Source organism: Musca domestica, unplaced genomic scaffold (assembly GCF_030504385.1).
Source record: "Musca domestica strain aabys unplaced genomic scaffold, Musca_domestica.polishedcontigs.V.1.1 3, whole genome shotgun sequence".
In the NCBI taxonomy this organism is placed as follows: domain Eukaryota; kingdom Metazoa; phylum Arthropoda; class Insecta; order Diptera; family Muscidae; genus Musca; species Musca domestica.
The window spans coordinates 23097249-23112204 of record NW_026712299.1 but is presented as its reverse complement, the minus strand read 5'-3'; the positions used below and the strand labels follow the sequence as shown (position 1 = coordinate 23112204).

At 35.2% G+C, this 14956-nt stretch overlaps 1 protein-coding gene across 1 annotated transcript; it reads left to right on the top strand.

The window, feature by feature from the left end:
* Positions 1-1805: 1805 nt before the first annotated feature.
* On the top strand, positions 1806-3757 carry LOC101897625 (membrane-bound alkaline phosphatase). The gene is made up of 3 exons (XM_005180847.4): positions 1806-2260; positions 2315-3326; positions 3388-3757. Exons 1-3 carry the CDS (start codon positions 1850-1852, stop codon positions 3579-3581), a joined length of 1617 nt encoding a protein of 538 aa, XP_005180904.3. The 5' UTR covers positions 1806-1849; the 3' UTR covers positions 3582-3757.
* Positions 3758-14956: the final 11199 nt, after the last annotated feature.

The following is a 14956-nucleotide window of genomic DNA, read 5'->3' as shown; positions in this document are numbered from 1 at the left end:
TTGTGTAACAGCCAATCTGGGTTTGAGACGGCTACATTTAAGGAAAAAAGTATTGAAAACGTATTTCTAGTTTTCTATTCTGATCTAATACCTAATACTCCTAAACTATCCTACATACAATTTGCCAAATCGATCGGAAAATGTGGTCAAGATTCTTAAAACAGGAGAAATCAGGAGATACCTTTTTGTGGGTACTATTCTGAAACACATTACATTGAAATTTTTCTGCGAAATGGCTTTCCACCCCTTAGAAACCATGATTCCAAATAAAGACCAAATCAATTAAATATGTGGCAAACCCCTGAAATAGCTGAAACAAGGCGATATCTCTAAGAACTTCAAATACCAACATTTGTCGAAATTTATGTGTACAGTAAAAAAGGGTCGTACTTTGAATACCCTCCACCACATGGAAGGAATATGCAAATAAAGAAAATTAAAAAAGAAAATTTTTAAAATAGGAGAATGTGGATGTAAGCGTGTTCCACTTTAAACTACAAATACCAATGAGACCATTTGGATAATGCAGTGGGTGATTGTTATCTATAGCAAGTCTTAAATAAAGGATTATGAAAATACCTAATATCGGTGAGTACTGTTATATTCATTTCATTTTTCTTCCTCCTAGAACCCATTATGAACTACAAATACCAATTTTCGGACAAATTAGTAAAAAAAAACACCAAAATACTACATTTCGGGAGGTACCCTTATATGGGGGCTAAACGAAAACGTGGACCTATATGTACAATGTTCCGCCACCGGAGATGGAACCCATTACGAAATACAAATATAATTTTTTAGACAAATCCGTAAAAATTTGGCGCAAATTATCAAAAAAACCGAATATTGGGAGGTAGCGTTATGTGGCGGCTATGCCAAAATGTAGACCAATATATCTCAATTTCAATAACAATCAAAAAAAATTGTTTTGCCAAATTTTTAAGCTCTATGTTAAATAATGTTGGCTGTATCGTGATTTAAACATAATAAAAAACGTGAAATAATTTAGAAGAACAAACGTGAAATAATTTCGTCATAGGCTGTAGTGCACATTAGGAACTGCAAATTTCAAATTTGAAACATATCCGTTGAAAAGTGTGATACAAATTATTAAAGTACCGAATATCTGGAAGTAGAGCTATATGGTACTATGAATGTTTCTTACATAATGGAAACACATACTGCCAACTTACAGCAAAATCGGGTTAAAATTATAAAACAAAAACATCCAAAAAACCGGGTTAAAATTATAAAAAAAAAATATCCAAAAAACCTTAAATCTATCGGTACAGTATCTGAGTAAAATTTAATTCCTTCGGAAGCTAGAGCTATTCCGCAGATGGACAGGTAGACGGACGGACATCACAAAATCCACAATCGAAAATTGCATAACGAGTCGCTATACCTGGAATAGTTTCTAAGAGCTTAGAGCTTTTTAAACTTGACCGTGGACAGCCCGTCCAGCAATAGCCTTGGCTTACTTGTTTTTATTATTTTTTATCACCAAATAACCTTCACTCAATAAAAAAACCACTGTGTCTCGAACTTCAGAATCAGACACACTCCCAAAATTATTATTTTATGCTGTTTACATTTTATATGTTTTGTCTTACCTTGTTCCTTTGCGGAAAGAATTCTTATCATATATCTGGATTATTGAGGCCTTAAAGAAAGTATGCCAGCGGAGGCCATAAGATAACTCAAGTCTTTTATAGCCACAATATAAAACATTAGAATAATATATTTCAAGAGATCAACTATAAATACGAGTTTTGACAATTGTTTATATTAGTCACAAAAAACCATTGCAGACTGAAACCAAACTTTTGTGCCAAAAATCGGAAATATGTCGAAAATATTATTTCTAAAATTATTATTTATTTTTCTGATTATTACTTTGGCCTCGGGTCGCATTGTGGATGACATCAGTTTTCACAATCCACAAAATTTGGCCGGCCAAATGGTGAAGACAAGAAATTCGATATCTGTGGAAAAGGTTGGTGTCAATAAACCTACCCCAGAAGAGGAAAAAGATCCAGAATTCTGGAGATCCGTTGCGAGGGAGCAAGTCTTGAGGAATCTAGAAAAACAAAAACTGAATGTGAATAAGGCTAAGAATATTATTATGTTTCTTGGCGATGGCATGTCCTTGTCAACGGTGGCGGCTGCTCGCATGCTGAAGGGGCAGAGAAAAAACCACACAGGAGAAGAGGATTCCTTGAGCTTTGAGAAGTTTCCCCATGCTGCTTTTAGTAAGGTAAGTTGATTCTGTTTTACATTTCAGAATATAACTTAATTGAATTGAATTTAGACATACTGTGCCAATGCCCAAGTTGCTGATTCGGCTTGCACCGCCACGGCATACCTGTGTGGTGTAAAGGGCAATATTGTAACAATTGGCGTTAGTGCCAATGTGGAGTATAACAATTGCAGCGCCAGCATGGACCCAGCAAACCAGGTATCATCCATTGCAGCCTGGGCTCAAAAGGCGGGTAAATCCACTGGCTTCATTACCACAACCACCTTGACTCATGCCAGTCCAAGCGGCACTTATGCTCATGTAGCCAATCGCCTGTACGAAAGTGATGCCGATGTCATGTCCTTTGGACAAGATCCTGCAACATGTATGGATATGGCACATCAACTTGTTACCCAAGAACCGGGACGTAATTTCAACATTATGATGGGTGGTGGAATGGCGAAGTTTTTACCCAAAAATATTAAAGATTTCCATGGCAATAACGGTATAAGAGAAGATGGTAGAAATCTTCTGTCCACCTGGCAGGCAATGCACCCGGGTGGGGTATTTGTATCAAATCGCGAAGAACTCTTAAATGTAAACACCAGCAATGTGTCACATATCATGGGTATATTCAATACAAAAGCCATGGACTATTATGCTGTGTCGGACAAAAGCCAACAGCCTTCACTGGCGGAAATGACAGAGACCGCTTTGAACCTGTTGCAGCGTAACGAAAAAGGATATTTCATTTTCATAGAAGGAGGTCACATCGACACGGCTCATCACGAAAATAAAGCCGGAATATCTTTGGATGAAACATTGGAGTTTGACAAGGCCATACAATTGGCGCGTGATATGACCGATCCTGAGGAAACCCTTATTGTTGTAACGGCCGACCATGGCCATGGCCTGACCATTAATGGTTATCCTGGACGTGGAACATCTATTTTGGGTTTGAATCAGCATGATTTAGGTGCAGATGGTTTAAAGTATTCTACTCTTAGCTATGCATTGGGTCCACAGCAATTTATCGATGAACATGGCCAACGTGTGGATTTGGATGGAATTCCGCGGGATATTGGTAAATGGCTTCAAACATATTGGGTTTCAATTTATTAATTTGTATTTTCCTCCATATTCAGACAGCATTTATCCTAGCTATGTAAAGTCGAATGATGGACACCATTCAGGAGAAGATGTTGGCGTTTTCGCATCAGGACCTTTTGATCATTTATTCACTGGAGTATTGGAACAGAATGCCATTCCACATTTGATGGCTTATGCCGCCTGCATCGGCGATGGCTTAACAATGTGTGATGATAATGTAGAGGAGTGAGAGATTGTACTTTTCAATACCTTTTGATAAGGAGTATCAATTATTCATTACAAGGATAATAAAGTTAAAACTTGTACTGTTCAGATAGTTATGTTCAGATGTCGCCGTTTTTAAGCAAATAACTATGAAAATATCAATACTATCTATGTGACAATTTTTATTATTTAAAACCAACAAGTTCGGCCGGGCTGAACTTTTAATAGGCTCCACCACTTGGAAGGAACTTGAAAATTAAAAAAAAAATCATTGACAAATACCGGTTAAATGAAAAAGAAGCCGAGGACCTACATAAGTAATAAGTAAGTCATTGGCTGTAGTACCGATTATGAACTTCAAATACGAAATTTCAAACAATTCCGCCGATTAATGTCGCTTATATCATGAAAATGCCGAATAAAGGTAGTCTCCGTTATATGTGGGCTATACGACTTCATTACGAAGTTAAAACACGAAATTTGAAACAATTCCGTGGAATAATGTCGCTAAAATCATGAAATCACCGAATCATCTTGATCAGCGGAAAATTCTAAGACGATTTAGCCCTGTCCTTCCGTCCGTCTGTTGTAATCAGGGTTCAGTAACAACTTAAGTAGTGGTTCCTTTCAGGAATTACTGGAATTACTGTAGCTGAAATCGATCTGAAGTACCCAATACGCATGATTCATACTAATTTCTAATCAACCCTCTCTAAATTTATGAAATACCATGAATATCAATATTTTTCGTTATAAAAATTCCATATTGGTCCAGATTTTGATATGTAGATGTTATGTGGACCAGTACGTAAAGGTCAAAAGTCGGGCGGGACCGACTATATGATACCCTACACCACTATGCGTATTTAGTAGAGCTCCAATAACATAAAAAGTTTATATTGGGAATTTATATATAGTAGTTCATACCAACTTTTAACCTTTTTTGAATGGGTATCACGGCTGTGGGAATTATATGAAACTCTGAATCGATTTTCGGCAAAATTTAACATAGGCTTTTGTACCTCCAGTACCAAATAGCATTTCTTTATAGCAGGGCTAGGCAGAGAGCCTCAACATTTTTTTGTGATTGTATGTGTTTTGAAATAACAAATTATTGCAAGTGTTTGTTTGCCTCTCTTTACACAGTGAGAAATAATTTGTTATCTTTAAATTTTTAATTTTTAGTTTTCTGTTTGCAATAATTTGTTATCTTTAAATTTTTAATTTTTAGTTTTCTGTTTTCAAAACAACTTTGTTGGTAAAAATTATTATTTTGATCAGACAATTCAGATATGTATTTGCACAATTATTTCAATTATGATTCATTTTAAAATAAAACAAGTAAAAAAGCTGTAAGTTCTTCTTCTCTCCCTCCATCTCTCTCTTTCTCTGTCCCTCCTGCTTCCTCTCTATCTACTTCTTTCCCTAGGTGACACCAGGTCAGGTCCTTCTCTCTCCCTCTTTCTCTCTCACTATCCATCTTTCTCTGTCCCTACTTCATTCTCTTCCTCTCTCTCTACTTCTTTCCTCATGTCAAGAGGTCATTGACCTCATGTCAGGAGGTCATTGACCACATGTAAAGAGGTCATTGGACCCATGTCAAAAGTCATTAACCCTACTCTCAACATGTGAATTCTTATACAAATTCTGTCAAACAGAAATCAATCAAAAAGATAAATCTTAACAATTTCGGAAATATTTGTTTCAAATATGATATATTTATTTATGTGCTCCAATATGTCTTACGGCGTATTCATAAAAATATCCGACAGCACCTTCCTGATAGACTTCTCGAACACAACTAAATATCCTCCCAAAACCAATTTGAAAGAAAACTCCCCTGCAGCGAGCATATTTTGTAATTTTTTTGCGTTTTACTGGTGACATTGTCACCAGCACTAGTCCAAAAGTATACCCAAACCAATGTAATTTCCTATAGACATTTAACATGGGATACTAGCCCTGGTCAGCCCTGCCAGGGGTAGACAGAGAAACTCAAAATTTTTTTTGTGATTGTATGTGTTTTGAAATAAGAAAATATTGCAAATGTTTTTGCCTCTCTTTACACAGTGAGAAATAATTTGTTATCTTTAATTCGTTGGTAGAAATACGGAGTTGACATTTTCAGAAATTTTATATAAGGAGAGAGAAAGAGAAAGAGGGAGAGAAAGAGAGAGTGGGAAAAAGTCAATGACCCTAGGAGAGGGAGAGGAAGAGAGAGAGGAAGAGGGAGAGAGAGAGAGAAAAGGCCAATGATCCCAGGTCAAGAGGTCATTGACCCCAAGTCAAGGGATCATTAACCTTTTCTCTCACACTCTCCTTCTCTCTCTCTCTCTCCCTCTCTCTTCTTCTCTCACTTTTCACGATTCTCACCAATTTCAACGGGGTTTGTCCTTGGGCAAAACAAAAGTTGTTTGGAAAATTTCATCTCAATCGGATAATAAATGCGACCTGTATTTTATTCACAAAAATACATGTACGGACGGAAGGACAGACAGACTGATATGCATAAATCGACTCAGAAAGCGATTCTATGAAGATCCTCAAAAGTATCTATGGGTCTATCTCGCTTCCTTCTCCATGTTACAAACAAATGCACAATGAGGGTATAAAAATTCAAATTTCCTAAAATTTCAGAGAGGAGAACTACAACAATTGTAGACGAATAATATAACAAATCTGAACCATTTAATTTATCTTATGTTTTGACGACAATCTTTACAACCTTTTTAATTTTAAATCTATTATACACATTTGAAATATGATATCGTCCATTTATGACGAGCATACGAAATGCTTTCGTATGCTCTTTATATATACCACAATAAAAATATTTATATGGTCTGCAATTATATACCATATGGTCGAGATTTACTTTTTATTATTATAGTAATTATTATATTAAAAGATATACTGCGAATACATTTTAGGAGGGTTTATAACACGAACTACAAACTAAGTCAACAAAGTATGATAATCGTTTTTGACTCGATCACAACAATGTAAAATAAAATTTAACTGACAGGTACAAACTCTTTAATGGAGGATAGTCTATGGGAATCGTTGATAAAATTATTATACGTGTTGTCGATGAGTGTTCCTTAGGGATGAGTAAGGCCCAATCGTTGCATGAGTTTGATGACGAGGGTTTTTTGACCACAACACATGTTGATTGCTCGTTATCCATCGAGTTGAGGACAACGAGTTGTTGATGATTGGTTTGAAGACAGTCAGTTTTGTCTTTCCGTTTGTAACTCCTCGAAATACTCATGTCAGACCCAACAAAGTATATATATTCTTGATCAGCGTAAAATTCTAAGACGATTCAGCAATGTCTGTCTGTTGTAATTCACGCTATCTTTCGAACAAATTGGGATAGAAGGCTAAATTTTTGCAGACGTGTATATTTTGCCAGTAGGCAGGTTAAGTTCGTAAATGGGCCATGTAGGTCCAAGTTATCATATAGCCCCCATATAACGATACCTCCCGATATTCGGCATTTTGATGATTTTAGCGACATTATTTAACGGAATTGGTTGAAATTTGGCATTTGAAGTTCGTAATGGATACTACCGCCTAAGACAAAAAATTGTCTGTGCAGGTCCACGTCTTCGTATAGCCCCCATATAACGGTACCTCCCGATATTCGGTATTTTGATGATTTTAGCGACATTATTTACCGGAATCGTTTCAAATTTGGTATTTGAAGTTCATAATGGATTCTACATCCTAAGTCAAAAAATTAACCATGTAGGTCCACGTCTTTATATAGCCCCCATATAACGGTACCCCCCGATATTCGGTATTTTGATGATTTTAGCGACATTATTTAACGGAATCATTCGAAATTTGGTATTTGAAGTTTGTAATAGATACTGCAGCATAAAACAGAAAATTGTCTGTGCAGGTCCACGTCTTCGTATAGCCCCCATATACCGTCACCCCAGAATTTTTAACGGATTTTATTATTATTATTATTATTTTTTGTTTTTGGAAATTTCCAAATTTGTACCAAATGGTGGAGGGTATTAAAAGTTCGGCACGGCCGAACTTACAACTTTTTTGCTTGTTAAATATTATTATTTATTTATTTATTTATTTTTTTTTTGCAAGTCAGGACGTTTTTCTCGAATTTGTATATTTAATTGATCCAAAAGGTTGCAATATACTCTGAATTTATTGTTTTACACTTTTACAGATGGTCAATCAATAAACTGCCTTTGAAGTCCCAAAAAACCGTTGACATAACCTTACCAGCTGATTGAATTGTTTTTGCCTTCTTTTGGGCACTTCCTCCAGCTTCGGTCCATTGTGTGGATTGTTCTTTTGTCTCTGGAGTATGGTGGTGGATCCATGTCTCATCAACAGTTATGAAGCGACGCTTAAAATCCATTTTATTTCGCTTAAAACGATCCAAACAAGCTTGAGAAATGTTCATTCTTATGCATATGAAGGAGCACTTTTACCTAACACATTCACAATATCATGAGGAATTTCTTGTCCCGATAAACCTTTTTTATGTAAATATTTAATGACAGTCTGCATTTTTTAATTTTTCTATTGTAAAAAATTTCGGATGCGTCTAGGAAGTGTCGAGCTGCCCTCGTACGGATAACTGGATTGCGACATAAAAAAGTTCTAGAACTTTCCAATAGATTTTCACAAATTGGCAAGAGAATGTCGCTTCAGACGTCCCACCCACTGAGGCATTGCGATTAACCAACAGTCTCGACCAAAGAAGATCCAAAATATTCATTTCCACCTTACTACAAATTTTAATCATCAGTCAATCCCATTAGAAAGTCTTATATACCATTGCCTTTATTTTGCCTTCGCTAGAAACTCGAAAAAATCGTCAGTATATTCTACGGTCTATGCTACGTATGCCTTTATTAAGCTTTCACTACCACAAATAATACATTCGCATTCTCGTATAAACACGGCATTAAAATAAAGTTACTGCCTGAAGGTATACTACTGTTACAGATGTTATTTATAAAATATATGATTGCCCATTAGAAATAAGTGCCTTAAAGTAGGATTTAACTAAAAAAAATTTCTAACAAATTAAATGATAGTAAATTTAATGCATATTCTAAATTTTCTTATAATGAAAACATATATGTCCATTTTTAAGGGTATAAGGGTATTATGCCTTTGTGCATTTGTTTGTAAAATGGAGAAGGAAGCGAGATAGACCCTTGGTTACTTTTGAGGATCTTCATAGAATCAGTTTCTTAGTGCATGCCAGGCCGTCTGTGCGTCCGTCCATGTATTCTTTTAAACAAAATGCAGTTCGCATTTATTATCCGATTGAGATGAAATATTGTAAACAATATTTTTTTGGCCCAAGGACGAACCCTATTGAAATTGGTAATAATCAGATCAGATTTATATCTTCAACCGATGGCTAATATAAGTCCAAATGACCTGTACTTTGGTACATCCGACCGAATTAAGTCTAGAAGCAATGCAACAAATTTGGTGAAAATCGGATCAGATATAGCTATAGCTCCCATATATGTTTCATCCGACTTGGTGTTTTAAGTGACTCACATGCGTAATATGCATTCCAGAAGAATGATATTTGGTACTGGACATCAGATACTGTTCGAAAATACCTCTGTCAAATTTTATCGAGATCGGTTCAGAGTAGGATATATCTTTATCCGATATCAGGTTTTTTGTGCACCAAATGACTAAAATCAGCTCAAATGGACTGAATTTTGGCAATTACGACTGAATTCATTCTATAAACCAGTACTTCAAATTTCAGATTTAGTTATATGTTTGGGGTTTTAAGTCCCTCACAAACGTAATATGCATTCCACAACAATGATCATTGGTACCAGGTATCAGATACAGCTCTGAAATAAGTGTATCAAATTTTGTCACGATCGGTTCAGATTTGGATATGGCTCCCATATATATCCTCAACCGATTTCGGGTTAATTGTGCACCAAATAGCCAATATTTAAATAGCCAAATTACCTGAATGTTGGCGTATCCAACCAAATTTAGTCTAGAAGGAAGTACATCAAATTTGGAGAAAATCGGTTTGGATATAGCTATAGCATATATATGTTTCATCCGATTTGGTATTTAAGTCCCTCACATATTTTACAGAGCTCGTAAATATTTGGATATAGTTCCCATATATTCTTAATCCCATTTCAGGTTTATTGTGCAAATAATGGCTAATGCCATCTCAAGTAGAGTGGGGTTTGGCACGTACGTTTCCTTTTTGTGCAACTTGGCTCCGATATATATAGATTTTGTAATAGAATCCTTCTCCGAGTTATATCATACACTCTATAGCAAACTATAACTGTACTAAAGCTAAATGTTGATAGGTGGTATGATCTACTCGAAATAAATTCTTTTGTTTGCAGGAGCTCTACTAAATAGGGTATCATATTATCGGCCCGCCCAACTTTTGGATTTTCCTTACTCGTTACGTATGAACCAGATACATCCACAAAAATTATAGTTGTATTATTTTAATTGTTATTTAAATTTATAGGTAAATAAATCAATACCCGCAACTAATGTAAGATTTGAGAAAAAAACTATTGTTATTTAAATTTATAGCCAAAAACAAAAAGTTTCTGAAATATGGTTCTATCTCGCCAAGTCTATCTAGCTATATGTGTCCGTGCGTCCATTTGTCCACATTAATTTGCATGGAGTTAGGGTTAAGGAATAAAAGCATATTGTTTTGGTGATGTTCGCAAAATGTCTAAGGCATGAAATGGATATATGATTTTTCTTCTGATTTTGCAGCGGCACGTTATTTAATCGAATATAGTTTTGAGGAAAATATTGGTTTTGTTTATACAGAGGTTGTTCGAACGGAGGAAAGATAAAATTCTGAGTCGATTTAACGATGTCCGCCTGTCTGTCCGCCCGTCTGTCTGTTGATATCACGATACAGCCCGCAATATTTGACGTAGAGCGCCAAAATTTAGCAGAGCAATTTGTATTGTGTCTAGGATGGTTGGTATTGATATATATCGGTCCATTCTGGTCCGTTCTGGTATAGTCCCCATATAACAGTACCTCACGATATTCGGTATTGTGATGATTTATGCCACATTTTTTCACGGATTTGTCTGAAAATTGGTAATTGTAGGTCATAACGTGTCCCTGTGCGTGTGGAAAAACATTGCATGTATATTTCCACGTTTTGGTATAGCCCCCATACAAAGGTTCCTCCCGATATTCGGTATTCTAATTTTTTTTTTGCACATTTTTTCACGGATTTGTCTAAAAATTGGTATTTGTTGGTCATAATGGGTTCAAAGCTCCAGTGGCGAAACATTGCATGTATGGGTCCATGATTTGGTATAGCCCCCATATAAAGGTACCTCCCGATATTCGGTATTTTCATAGTTTTTGCCACATTTTTTCAATGATTTGTCTAAAAATTGGTATTTGTGGGTCATAATGAGTCCTATTTCGTGTGGCGAAATATTGTATGTATAGGTCCACGTTTTGATATAGTCCCCATATAACGGTACCTCCCAATATTCGGTATTTTGATTATTTTTGACACATTTTTTCAAGAATTTCTCTGAAAATTGGTAGTTGTAGATCGTAATGGGTCCCAGTTCGTGTGGCGAGTCATTGTAATTATAGGCCCACGTTTTGGCATAGCCCCCATATAACGATACCTCCCGATATTCGGTAATTTGATTATTTTTGCCACATTTTTTCACGGATTTGTCTGTCATTTTAATTGTCTTTGCCACATTTCTTCTAATGTTTCCTTTACCCTAAGGTGGAGGGTATTAAAAGTTTGGCCCGGCCGAACTTAATGTTTTTTTTACTTGTTTGAGTATTCTAGTATTAATTCATCCTAGTCAAAGTGGTTTTAGATCTACATAAACTTTACTGTCGAAGGATATTACATGTTCGGCCCGGCCGACATTATCTTTTGCTAAATAGTGTTTTTAATATTTTTTTCTATTTTCTTTCTGTTGCGGTGTAAGTTTTTGCACTTTTTGGAATTTCAATGGGTTTTTCCAAATTTGTAGAATGGAATATAGCGATATGTTCAGCTCAAGAGTGCTGGAGTGCTCTAACGATAGCCACTTATGGTTTTCCAGCCAAATATAAGGAAATCACACTATCACCCTTGAATTCCATCACGAATAACTTTTTTTCCTGGAAAATTCTCACCAAAATGCTTTTGTTCGCTTGTAAACAATATAATGGAATAATTTGAACAGCTGTCGGACGAGTGGCTTAGAAATAACAGCAGTCTGAAGTTGGTTGCAGTTTTTTCATCTCAACCTGTATATATTGGAGTGACATCTAAGACTGAACCAAGAGATAAATTTACAAAACACTAATATCAAATTGTATGAAACATAGATTGGAGCTATGCCTCTATCCGACCTAACTTGAATAACATATTCAGGGAGGTCAATGGTCTCTCACACTAAATGTTCTCAGGGGTGTATTACAACAATTTTGTGAAAACAGATTAAACATTTATATGGGAATCATAGGTACATTCGAACCAATATTCACGAAATTTATCAGATTCTCTTTTGGATTAAACTCGTCCATATTTTCTAGAATCTATCCTATTTGGATAGAGGAGGATGGTAGATGATCTATATCGACCAAATAAATTTTTTCTTTGAACCATTTTCAATAATTTCACAGCGCGAGAATATTGAGATAAAAGGCAATGGGTGTGATGATTTTTTGGGGGTGAAGGTATTAGGGTTTTTGAGATAGTGAAAGGAAGTATTCACTATAAGGCAAACTTTTGGCAACTATTTTAAGGCTGAGTTGTGAGAAATAGAGTTTATATGTACAGGATTTTTTCAACAGAGAAAAAATTTACAAGAATACGCTACTTTGTACAACCTCAATCAGAGGCGATAAGACCCCAATATTTTGCGAAAGATTTCACATTGTTAGATTGAAGTTTGAAAGCAACATTTGGAATATCTCTGGAGGAAATGCGTTATATCGGTCTTCGATTTGGTATAGGCACCATACAAAGTTCAAACAAGAGACATACGCAAATTTGAACGTTTCTTTGATTTACGTAAACCGATTTTGCGCCATATTGTCTACTGCACTTAATATTCAGAATGATCCCATTAGTTCCCCATGTTGTTCTAATTTTATTTATTTTTGTATATTTGAACTCTACAGGCACTGAATTCAAATAAATTGTATTCTATGAGATTACATTGTTCTTGACTTTTTGTCAACTTAAGAAAATTATGAGTTAGTCTGTCATTTTATGAGAATGTGGCATAGATAAAACCTTCGCATTAAAAATTAGGTGGGCACATCAAATATTACTGTGGGGATTTACCTTTTATTATGACACGAGTTTGTGATTTATAAATAACGTACATGTGAATGTCACGTTCTTTTGCCTTTGAAAAAATTTTGATATTTATATCAACTTTTTCAGCACTTTTTTTTGTGAAAACTGTTGTGTCATTTAAGGTGTTTATTTAGTTTTTGTGTTGACTTCAGCGGCAATGAACTTTGTATTGACTTAGAACTTTGTATCATAGTAACTCTTCAATTAGAGGGTAACGTGAGACTAAAGAAACAAATTTCATTTTATGATTATATAACCTGCGTTAAAATATTAAAGCATTGTCATTTAAGTGTGCTAATCGTTTAGCAGATATATTCATAGCATATTTTTGAATGGCACGTTCTATTGTAGTTTAAACCAATATTGCTATTTTTATCAAAATTGTCGGTCAAAACAAGTTCTTTAAAAAATGTTGTGTCATTTGGGGTGTTTCTTATTTATTTTTTTTTTTTTTTTTTTGGATCTACCATCAAATGATGACATCTATAATGTTTTGCAAATTTGAGAGTCGCATTAATGACTCACTTGTGGTCAAACATTATACAACATTAAAGTATAAAAAATAATTTATATTCGTGATCTTAAAAAGCTAAATTCGAAGAAGAATCTTAGGACATCATTTGCGGGGCAACTAAATGTCATTCATATTGGTTGAGAGATTTTCATTCAAAATACTGAAACAAGTAAAGAAAGGTCAACATTTAGACCGATTTTTGCCGATTCCAATAGGGTTTGTCCTTGAGCCAAACAAATGATTTGTGAAAATTTTCATCTCAATCGGACATTAAATGCGGCCTGTACTTTTTTACAAAAACACTTGAACAGAGAGATGGACATGCATAAATCGAATCAGAATGTGGTTCAATGAAGATCATCATATGTCTATCACTATGGGACTATTACGTTTCCTTCGTACTATTTTGATTCCTTCGTACTATATACCCTACAATCCTTAAAACATCAAAGTTTTCTAAGTTACATTTCGAACTTTTGTTCGAAATTTACAAAGAATCTCACATATCTCTGATAATTTTTAGAAAAAGTTAAAATGGGCGTGAGGTACAAGATTAGTCGACCGAAGTATTATATTTTAACACTCCATCTAATACAAATAAAACAAGTAAACAAAGGCTATGGTCGTGCGGGGCCGACCATGCGATACCCTACAATATATTAGAATCCCCCTTATGTCAAATCCATTTTGGAAAATGTCGCTTTTGAAATTAAGTCACGGAACACTGCCCAGATATTACCCTCAGCATTTTGACCAGGAATATTTGCCCAATATTTATGCACTTCATTGCGCTGTTAGTTGTTGTGGTCCACTTTACAGCTAAATATAATACTATGGTCATCCAAAATGCTAGACATCTTCCCTGTCCTTAACTCTCTTCTCAGGTGTGTTTATTAGGTTCGATTGTTTGATCATGAATTTTTTTCTATTTTTGGTTCATTTGAACCCCTAAATATTTTGCGATCATCTCCAAAAGTAAGAGTCCCCTCTGTATCTCCAAATTTACACTAATCTATATGATTTGCTTGTCTACGATATTTGGCTATATTCGTCAACGAAATCAGCATAAAAAAAGCCAGTTCGCCTTTTGTGTACTTCGGATATCGCATGTAAGTAATGTTGTTATTTTTTCACACAAAAATAGTGGTCCATTCAACCTGCTGTCCTAAACTCTAACTTCATGCGAGATTTCGTGTCCTTTGGTTTCTATTTGTGACCTGCAAAATCAGGAACATTTTTAGTTGTTGGTCCATTTCAACCCCTAAATATATTGGAGGCATCTTTGAAAACAATAGGCCTAGCCCTTCTGAGCCTTACCCTACCCTTGTGAAAATTTTCGTGAGGATCGGACGATAATTGCAATCTGTATATAATAAACCCAACCTGTGTTGTAAAGTGCAAAAATATTACAAAATATACATTTCAATATTATAAGTCCAATTGAAAAAATTGCATGTGATAAAAAATATGAAAAAATAAAAAAATGTCACAAAATACTACAAAATCTATATTAGCATCGTTATTGGCACCT

Coding starts and splice junctions, on each gene's coding strand:
- LOC101897625 (XM_005180847.4), top strand. CDS start 1,850: ATGTCGAAAATATTATTTCTAAAATTATTATTTATTTTTCTGATTATT. Junction 2,261..2,314: donor CCCATGCTGCTTTTAGTAAG/GTAAGTTGATTC, acceptor AATTGAATTTAG/ACATACTGTGCCAATGCCCA. Junction 3,327..3,387: donor TGGAATTCCGCGGGATATTG/GTAAATGGCTTC, acceptor CTCCATATTCAG/ACAGCATTTATCCTAGCTAT.